We start from the raw sequence: 9,194 nt of genomic DNA on the forward strand, positions 1-9,194 counted from the left end.
TATTGTTTGGAATTAAATTTTATCTTAAACTCCACAGATCAGACAAAAGATTTTTTTCTGAAGCGCGTCTTTATTTTGTGTGAAATATGTACAAAAAACACATGTACAGGAATATAAAGAACATAATACATTCAGCGCTCTTACAACTGAGCCAGTATATACATTGTTTTACAGCATCATGATGTCAGCGTTGCGTTTTAAGCAGGTTTTCACTATGCTATAAACGGGAAAGCCTTTTCTGTTTGGAGTAGCTGGCCTTTGGGTCCTCTGCAGCCTCTTCTTCCAGAACCTCTAATCCTTCTCTTGGGCCTTCTGATGAACTTTTAGTGCCATATATCTGCAATAAAATCAGTTGGATGAAAAGTTATATGTCATGATTTTTTTGTTTTAAAATTTCAGCTTTTTTATTCAAGTTTGCCAAAAAATTACTCACTCTATTCGGTTGACGTAGTCCATCACCCATTCTCGAGCAGGGTCGGCACATCTTTTCCCTTTTGTTGTGTGGAAACTAATGAAGAAGGGAGTCAAAGTTAATAAAAACCGTATTCATGATTATAAATGGTTGGTAATCAAATGAAAGGTATAAATTGTGAGTTTTTGTTCATAAACAAATGAAAAACTAAACTTACATGATAGCACTGATGGGACATAGTTCTGTGCTATTCTGCACTGAGAAGCCTTTGATATCTGGAAACCGGATCCTGCCAACCATGTATCTTCGACAGCAACTTACGTACGCTGCAAGCAAAGACAAGAGATGAGTAAAACACGTTGCTGTAAGTCTTTGTGTCTGTCGTTTGTGTTGTAGCAAAAAAAAAATAGAAGAAAACAAATGCATACCTGCGCGCGTGTCTGTAGACAGGATGCAAAGAGTAACAAGTGTCGCCACCATCACTGTGACCTTGATTGATATCATAGTTTCAAAGACGCCGGCAGACGCTGCTCCGATCTGAAAGTGGTCTCGTCTGTTCTCTCTCAGGTGGGCGCAAGTTGTGGAAGCCTTATATACACTTCAGAGCTCTGCCCACAGGAACTGATTGGTAATAGCAGTAACAAAAAGCCCCAGTGTTTTCCCCAACAAAAGGCTGAAGTAATTTACACCAGTCAGTGCTGTAGTAGAAAAAAGGCGAATTTACATGTGAATCTGATCCGCAGTGTTTGTTTACAGATGCAAACCAAACTACACACGCAGCAAAAATAAATGCTCTATTTAAAGAAAATATTACTATATATAAATCAGCTCCAAAACGCTTGGGTACTCCCACTTGTTTATATAAATGTGTTCCACGGATTTGATTACCGCTTTTCTCCATATCTAGTGAGCAGGTTTTTCCACTGGAGGTCTAAAAATAGCAAAATAAAAGGTCATCAAAGGGATGTAGTATAATATAAAGCACAAAGCTATGTCTGTGGGCGTATATATATATATATATATATATATATATATATATATATATATATATATATATATATATATATATATATATATATATATATATATATATATATACCCTTCGTTTTTTGTTAGGATCATTGACACTGATTTCTAGCTTTTTTACTTTTTCATTTTTATATTAAACTATTCCCATGCTTTCCCTTAGTACATCGTGGAACTGTCTTCTTACACTGTATGCTGGCTGCTCACAAGGATTTGCAGGAATTTTGACCAGTTACCATTATCTTTACATGAAGATCCTGTTGAGACAAAAAAAGGACCTCGTCCTGTTCAAGATAGGCAGCAGCACTACAATTAAGTTACTTAGTTATAAACACAGAAATGTAAACTCCCCTTCTAGTTAAACTGTTTTACTGAAACATCATTTGTTCAACTTTGTAGTCCAACTGTTTTTAATATTTGCTTTTAGTTTCTATTTTTCCATGTTCTATTTTGTTTCTACATTTTATTCCTACTTGCTTTTATTCTGTTTTTTTCAGTATTTTAAACATGTAAAGCTTTCTGTATTGTCTCTGTACTGAAATGTGGGTTGAGGTTCACCAGCTCGCAAGCATCTCCTTTTTTCCACAAAACGATGTAGGAATAGTCCTCATACCAAGACATCAAAAGGAAAATATTTCACTTAGAAAAAGTTTAAATTTTCTATAAAATTAACTGTTTAACTCTACAGTTACCAAAAACCCTAAACTATTAATTTAAATTGGAAGGCCTCTTTACCATTACCTTAATATTTTTGCTCCCACCACAGATTCCCTATTAGTCTCAGCCTGAGCAACTTCAAAATCTTACATAATACCACTTTATGTGAGAAGAAGTATCCTGGTAACATTAAACAATTACTTTAAACCTAAAATTGTTTAGGAGTAAGTACGATTTCGGGCTAGAGTTTAAGTAAAGTGCAGCCAGAGCCGACGGAGTAGAGGAATGAGACACAAAGTCGTGCAAGCATGTATTCAGGCTCAGGTGAGGCTTTGTAGAAATCAGAGACAGAGGTTAAGTAATGGGAAACAAGCCCAGAGCATAACAAAAGGGTGGCATGATTCCCACACAACTTTTGAAAAATTAGGCAGGGAGTAGAGGTTTTGCTCCTCCCTTGGGGTACCACAGCAACAGAGGGGAAAAAAAGGACAGACAGCACACCCCAGGATTAGGACACCTGAGGTAAACAATCCGCTAAAAGAGGCAAGTTTAAAAGGCCTACAACATGTATGCAAAATAATACACACACACACACACACACACACACACACACATATCTATATATAGATAGATAGATAGATAGATAGATAGATAGATAGATAGATAGATAGATAGATAGATAGATAGATAGATAGATAGATAGATAGATAGATAGATAGATGGATGCCATCTGTGTCAGGACATTCGTACACACAGTCTGGTGTTTTAAAGCATTTATTTTTGTTGTTGACTTTCCCCACGAATTTCCAAACACAGGTAATGAAAACATGACATTTAAGATAGGAATACTGCATCAGGTCAATAAAAAACACCATGTATCATATTTAAATGATACACAGTTTTTATTTAAGTTTGGGCTTTATGAAATGTCTGTATATATATATATATATATATATATATATATATATATATATATATATATATATATATATATATATATATAAAACATTTTCTTAAGCAAATAGATGTGTAAAATTGTTTAAAATGATATCTGTGTCAGGGCATTTATACTTTTTTGAAGGCAAGTAAAGAGACAGAGAAACTGTACTAGCTGCAGGGATGGGAAGAACATCGTCTCCATTTTATCACTTTCTCCTGATCAAAGGGTCCAAAACATCATGACAGCTGAACACAGGGGGAATATTGAAAATGGCAACAGCACTCAACAGAAACCTGGGGTTCCTCTCATTTTTACTGTTTAGCTGAGAACAGTGAGCTTTATTCTGTGTGTTTATTCATACAAGATTTCATAGTACAGTTGTTTCTTATTTGAATAATGTTTCTCTCGCATTAAATTACTTTGCAGATTTGCCTGTTCCAGCAATAATAAACTCACTAGCTAATAATGTAGTTACACACAGAAACTTAAAATGACTCTCCGAACCCAGCCGTTTTTACTCTAGGCTAGATAATTAAATAGATAAATAAGGAAAAAAAAACAATATAGGAAAGTTGTAATTTGTCATAAGAAATTTTGATTGGAGCTGTCACGTGAAGGAGAGAAACTCGATGTCAAGCAACAAATCAAGCTTCACGTCTCAGCTATTTTCCTTTGTCATTTCATCAAATGAAAACATTTAGTGAAAGTAAGCCTCATTGTTTCGTCCTGTTGTCTCTGGAGATTATTCCCTAAGAACAGAAGCTGTTGCAAATTCTGGTTGTTCTTGATTTGATTACCCTTTGTGCGGCATTTGGCCGAGGAACAGTTTTTTGGACGGGGTGAAAAGGCTCGCACAGAATACTGAAAGCTTTCTTTCTGGATCGCTCCTTGATAACGATCTCTAAGGATGTGAGTGAGAACGCCGCACCACACCTGGCAGAGTCTTCCTGCATCAGCTGGCATGACAAGCAGACACTCTAATAAAAGCTTTGTGTGATTTAATTAGTGTGCTTTATTTGAGCAAATGTGCTTAAAAAATGTAATTAGAAAAATAGCAATAAGCCAGCTCTTTCCTAAAATAGCTCTCTTTGGGTTTGCATGCTCGGTATTTCCATTGGTCCCACCATGACTATACTCTATTTTTGCATATAAAACAGAAGCAGGGCTAATTTTTGAAATATCAAACACATGACATTTAGAGGTAGTGGAACATGCTCAAGGAAGATGAAAAAGTGAGAAGACCTCCGTGCTTTTGCTTAATGTGGGTCGCCTATTGTGGGTTGGTGTGGGGTTCCACATGGGTTCTTTTCTAGGTCAGAGGAACACTTAAGCTTATTCTCGAGACATGTGCTTCAAAGGCAGAGTGCATTTAGTGCACCAAAATAGGTCACAATAACCTAAAATATTGTGTCACCAACTTTCCACCAAAACCACGCCACTCATTCAGGGACATCTCTTTCCCGTACGTTCCTTTGCATGCCTTCTCAAATCGTCAGAGTCGAAACGTTATATAAGCTGTTTTCACATAGGTTTATTAATTTATTTAAAGTAAATGGGTGCAATGTTGCTTCACGGGAAATAAATATAAATTTGTTTTATCGTAAGTGCCTTTTTATACTCCATAAATGTTGGTATTATATTAGATATCCTGAATAATATTTAAAACAGCATTTCATACAATCAGAATCAACTTTATTTGCCAGGTATGTGCACACATACCAGGAATTTGACTCTGGATTGTACAATGTTCACAATTTAACAACCAGTTCTACTGCAATAGCAACCAACAATTTTTATTTTATTTTTTTATCTCTCCAACTGCACCTCTTGTTCAGACCAGACAAAAATGGCCAACATGGAGAGTGATTTGGAGGTTAATGATCGAAAATAAAACTCTGAGTCCCTTCTTGTCTGATTCAACAAGGTTTCACAGCTTCATAACAGAGTTGTGTCCTGAACAAGATCTTTATTCATCATCTTTTACGTCAAGAATTGAAGATAATGGGACTAACTGAACCCTTCAACTGAATCGAATTACTTTTGAGTCAAGTTGAAGTTCAAACCCTCATCATTTGGGGTCTTTAAGAGAAGTGGGTCCTGAGAACGTGTCCGCTTTGTTTGAAGCCTGACTTCCTTTCACAGATAAAGATCTACCGTACCACACTCAACTTGTTCAGACGAGGTCCTTTTAATCTTTGACGTCTCGATACGTCACAGAAGACCACAGGCCGACAGTTCACTTGAGTAAACATTATTGCCATCTATTTAGGTTGTGTAATTTCAGCCGGGCCTTTTAATTGCCGATATGACTCGTCGGATAGACAATAAGAACACGACACTTGGCAACTGAATGAACTGAGCACACACATTTACCTTCAGTTCACTGGAATATTAACTTGCGCTGGTTTCGATCCAGCAGACAACAAAACAAACAATAGACAAAGATGAGCTTAGCGGCAGGATTTATTGCGCTACCTGAGAGAGATGACAGCAACGTCGAGCGGACCTGAACAATGCAGTTTTCCAGAAAATCCCCATGCATGCAATACAGTCATCGTTGCTCAGGCATCTATTTGACGTCAAAGAGCAAAGGACTCAACATATTTGCTTCGTTGACAGGTTGCGATCTTTTAGACAGCACGTCCATGTCCAGTAGACGTGACTTTCTGGCTCCAGACGGGGTTGATTTTGTTCTGGTTTCACAGGCCTTCCCTCTTCAGCTGCGCCGCAACGACTGCCACTGCAATAGCACGTTTATATAGTCTGCAAGATTTAGAAGGCCTTTTAAAACTGTCGAGGAAGATACTATAATTAGTACTGAGGACATCAAATGAAGATAAGAGCTTTTGGATGAACAAAATGGCTGCCACGCATTGCAACACAATGCTGACGCTGCAACAATAAGGTCAGCAGGATGTGTTGTGAGGTTTCGGGGGAGTTGTACATTTTGTTTTACGCTTTCATCTCGATCTAGAACCCTGAGGAGTGGGGAGGGGGGGGGGGGGGGGGGGGGGGGGGGGGGGGAGAATTATGCAAGTGCTTAGAAGGCTTCAAAGGAAGCTCTGCAGCAGTGTTCGGCGCGCATGGAGTGAAGGGATGGCAATAAAAATTTAATTTAACTGAACCTTTTGTTAATTACATAATCGGTACTACATTGTAATGCAGTCCTGATATTTGCCAACACGTGAAACAACTACTTTCTATTTTTGAGTAAGGTGGAGCTTTATGGCTTAGTGTAGAATGACTCACTGAAATATTCCTCTCATCGTAAACACATCTTGAAATTTGCCACTAAATATATATACGCGTATACATCTATCTATCTATCTAATCTATCTATCTATCTATCTATCTATCTATCTATCTATCTATCTATCTATCTATCTATCTATCTATCTATCTATCTATCTATCTATCTATCTATCTATCTATCTATCTATCTATCTATCTATCTATCTATCTATCTATCTATCTATCTATCTATCTATCTATCTATCTATCTCTCTATCTCTCTCTTTCTCTATCTATCTATCTATCTATCTATCTATCTATCTATCTATCTATCTATCTATCTATCTATCTATCTATCTATCTATCTATCTATCTATCTATCTATCTATCTATCTATCTATCTATCTATCTATCTATCTATCTATCTATCTATCAAACGACCTCATTAACCTTTGAAGTATCAAATGATGGAATTGCGTAATCAGTGTTACATGAATTCCCATGATGAAGGAAAGTATAAAGTGTAACAAATATGAAGTGCTAGATTTTTTTAAATAGTAATTTTTCTGGGCACATCAGCACAATGTCCTGAAGTTGGGCTGTGCACACGGGGTTTCATCCCACAATGGGGGTAAAGCACCCAGAACGCCGTACTTTCTGGCCTGACCCAAATACATCACTGCCCTGTTCTTTCCAGCTTCTGCAGTGGTTGGACGAGTTCCTTCCACGTCACAAAGTATTTAAACTTCACAGCCAGAGGCAGACTATATCTCTCCATCCCATCTGAAGACTGACATCACCTCTGTGATTTACCGCTGAGAATTATGGCAAAGCTGGCTGTGTGTGTCTCTGCGCTGCTCCTGATGCTCGTGGTGCTCAGTGAAACTCGTAAGTGAGGCTTTGCGGCTGCTCTATTGTAATTTCCAATACTTCCAATATTTTAGATCTGTAGAGAATCTACACCTTTTTTTCTTTTTAGTATTGTGTAATTTTTCAGGTGTTAAAGGGATATATATCTATAGAATTATGTTTTCTCCAACATGTCGTTGATTCTTTCTTTTTTTTTTTTTTTTTTTAACAGGTCGCCCGGTACCTTGCTGCACGGAAAACTATGACGGAATAATCAAATTAAAGTATCTGAAAAACTTTGCTGTGCAACTCGACACAGGCATCTGCAACATCAACTCAACGATGTAAGATTAAAATGTATCGGTTTTACACACTTTACGGGTGCTGCTACCGAGACAGCATAATTAAGACTTCTCTTTTTCTATTACAGCTTCTTCACTGAGAAAAACAAACTCATCTGTACTGATCCTAAGAAGCCATGGGTGATCAGAGCCATGAAGCATCTGAAAAAGTGAGCAATTCTCACCCAGCACACCAGCATCACGTTTTATTCAAGATTTAACATATCATTTAAATTCTTAACTCTTTTTTTTCTTCTTCAGCAGAGCGCTCTGAGCTGGAACTGTGGACGTTCTTCTGACGGGATCCGCCTTATCATTATATTTTTATTCACAAGAATATATATATTTAAACAGCATTCATATTATATTTGTTATTACTTTTGTACTCACTTATATTCAATAAATCAAATATTTTGTTAAATGTTTCTGTGCACTGATTTATCAATTTAAGAGGCTTTATGTAGTGGTCCTACATTTTTAAGATACTGTAGATTTTTGCTGCCAGAATTACCACTGAAGAAAATTCAAGCGGCAGCTCCATTGACGGTTGCTCAAAGCAAGAGAGGAAAAGAAATCAGTTATATTCAGAACCAGCTTTATTTGTCAAGTTTGCACTCACAAACCAGGAATTTAACTTTGAATAGAATAGAATAGAAAGATAATTTATTGTCCCACTGTGGAGATATTCAGACGTACCAGCTGTAAAGGGCAAATTTACAGCATAAGAAAAACATTCTGTACAGTTATTATTTCTTAAAATAGCCACTTAAAAATGAAAGAAGTGTGAAACGGAGAGGGTCAATTTAAGAAAATGTTGTAAACCTGTATGTATGTTTACGCATTAAAAAAAAAACATCAACAGACTATTTACAAGAATGAAAAATGTGTTCAAAAACAGCCAGGATGTAAACACATACAGAGTTTAGTCAGTGATGGTTATAAAAATAAAATGCTTCTTGCTGGGAGGAAGGATCTGCACTGCAATGATGCCCCTTTGTTATCGAGGGGACACCCTGGAACTCCTCATGAGCTTTTCAAGACGTTTATTTTAGATAAGTTGTTGCTCCAACAAACTACACCATAGAAGATGGCTCAGAGTTGAAAAAAGAAAAGAAAAAAAGAAAGTGTTTTGACAATTTAGAAATCTGGCTCTGAAAGTAGAGCGGCAAGAAAAAAGTCATTGTTGAAAGAAAACCATATGCAGTTCCATTAGCAGGTTATTTCTCCGGGAATGTTTGTCCAATCCATCCATCCAATCACACGGTATTTTACATCATCCTATAAACTGACTGCTACCTGTCTCCTCTGACCTCATGATTTGATTGAAGTTCAACAACATCAATCTACTTGAACATTTCAGCTTTTGCTAATGACTATTTGCACACTTTCTAGCCTCTCCTGACTCAAACATTTAAATGTTATCAGATGCTAAGGACTATTTGCACGCTTTTAGCTTCTCAGGAAGTGTTGTCGGTGTATTAAACTATTGCCCAAATATGTCTTGACTTGTGTCTGTGTGTTATGTGTGAATTCTGAGCTGGTGTCACACCAAAAATTTCACTATGGTCACATAATGACAATAAAGATTCTTGCAAGGCAAGGCAAGGCAAGGCAAATTTATTTATATAGCACAATTCAGTACAAAGACAATGCAAAGTGCTTTACATGATTAAAATATAGCAAAATAAAACAGAATAAAAGCAAGTAGGGATAGAATGTAGATAGAAAATAGGACATA

At 36.8% G+C, this 9,194-nt stretch overlaps 2 protein-coding genes across 3 annotated transcripts; one reads left to right on the top strand and one right to left on the bottom strand.

The window, feature by feature from the left end:
- Positions 1 to 50: 50 nt before the first annotated feature.
- Positions 51 to 992, bottom strand: LOC110366388 (C-C motif chemokine 4 homolog). Its single transcript, XM_021322643.2, has 4 exons — positions 841 to 992; positions 630 to 738; positions 434 to 508; positions 51 to 337 (listed from the first exon to the last, which is right to left on the bottom strand). The coding sequence occupies exons 1-4, from the start codon at positions 914 to 916 to the stop codon at positions 292 to 294; spliced, it is 306 nt and encodes a 101-aa protein (XP_021178318.2). The 5' UTR covers positions 917 to 992; the 3' UTR covers positions 51 to 291.
- Positions 993 to 6,733: 5,741 nt separating this feature from the next.
- Positions 6,734 to 7,877, top strand: LOC105934561 (C-C motif chemokine 20). 2 transcript variants are annotated; one of them, XM_012874610.3, is made up of 4 exons: positions 6,734 to 7,154; positions 7,348 to 7,459; positions 7,546 to 7,626; positions 7,721 to 7,877. In XM_012874610.3, exons 1-4 carry the CDS (start codon positions 7,091 to 7,093, stop codon positions 7,728 to 7,730), a joined length of 267 nt encoding a protein of 88 aa, XP_012730064.1. In that variant the 5' UTR covers positions 6,734 to 7,090; the 3' UTR covers positions 7,731 to 7,877. The 2 variants fall into 2 exon arrangements, with proteins under 2 accessions (XP_012730064.1, XP_012730063.1); XM_012874609.3 differs by having other exon boundaries at positions 6,735 to 7,154; positions 7,718 to 7,877.
- The last annotated feature ends 1,317 nt before the right edge of the window (positions 7,878 to 9,194 follow it).

This window comes from Fundulus heteroclitus, chromosome 6 (genome assembly GCF_011125445.2).
Source record: "Fundulus heteroclitus isolate FHET01 chromosome 6, MU-UCD_Fhet_4.1, whole genome shotgun sequence".
Taxonomy (NCBI): Eukaryota; Metazoa; Chordata; class Actinopteri; order Cyprinodontiformes; family Fundulidae; genus Fundulus; species Fundulus heteroclitus.

Coding starts and splice junctions, on each gene's coding strand:
- LOC110366388 (XM_021322643.2), bottom strand. CDS start 916: ATGATATCAATCAAGGTCACAGTGATGGTGGCGACACTTGTTACTCTT. Junction 739..840: donor GTCTACAGACACGCGCGCAG/GTATGCATTTGT, acceptor CTTTGCTTGCAG/CGTACGTAAGTTGCTGTCGA. Junction 338..433: donor GACTACGTCAACCGAATAGA/GTGAGTAATTTT, acceptor ATTTTATTGCAG/ATATATGGCACTAAAAGTTC.
- LOC105934561 (XM_012874609.3), top strand. CDS start 7,091: ATGGCAAAGCTGGCTGTGTGTGTCTCTGCGCTGCTCCTGATGCTCGTG. Junction 7,155..7,347: donor CGTGGTGCTCAGTGAAACTC/GTAAGTGAGGCT, acceptor TTTTTTTAACAG/GTCGCCCGGTACCTTGCTGC. Junction 7,460..7,545: donor TGCAACATCAACTCAACGAT/GTAAGATTAAAA, acceptor TTTCTATTACAG/CTTCTTCACTGAGAAAAACA.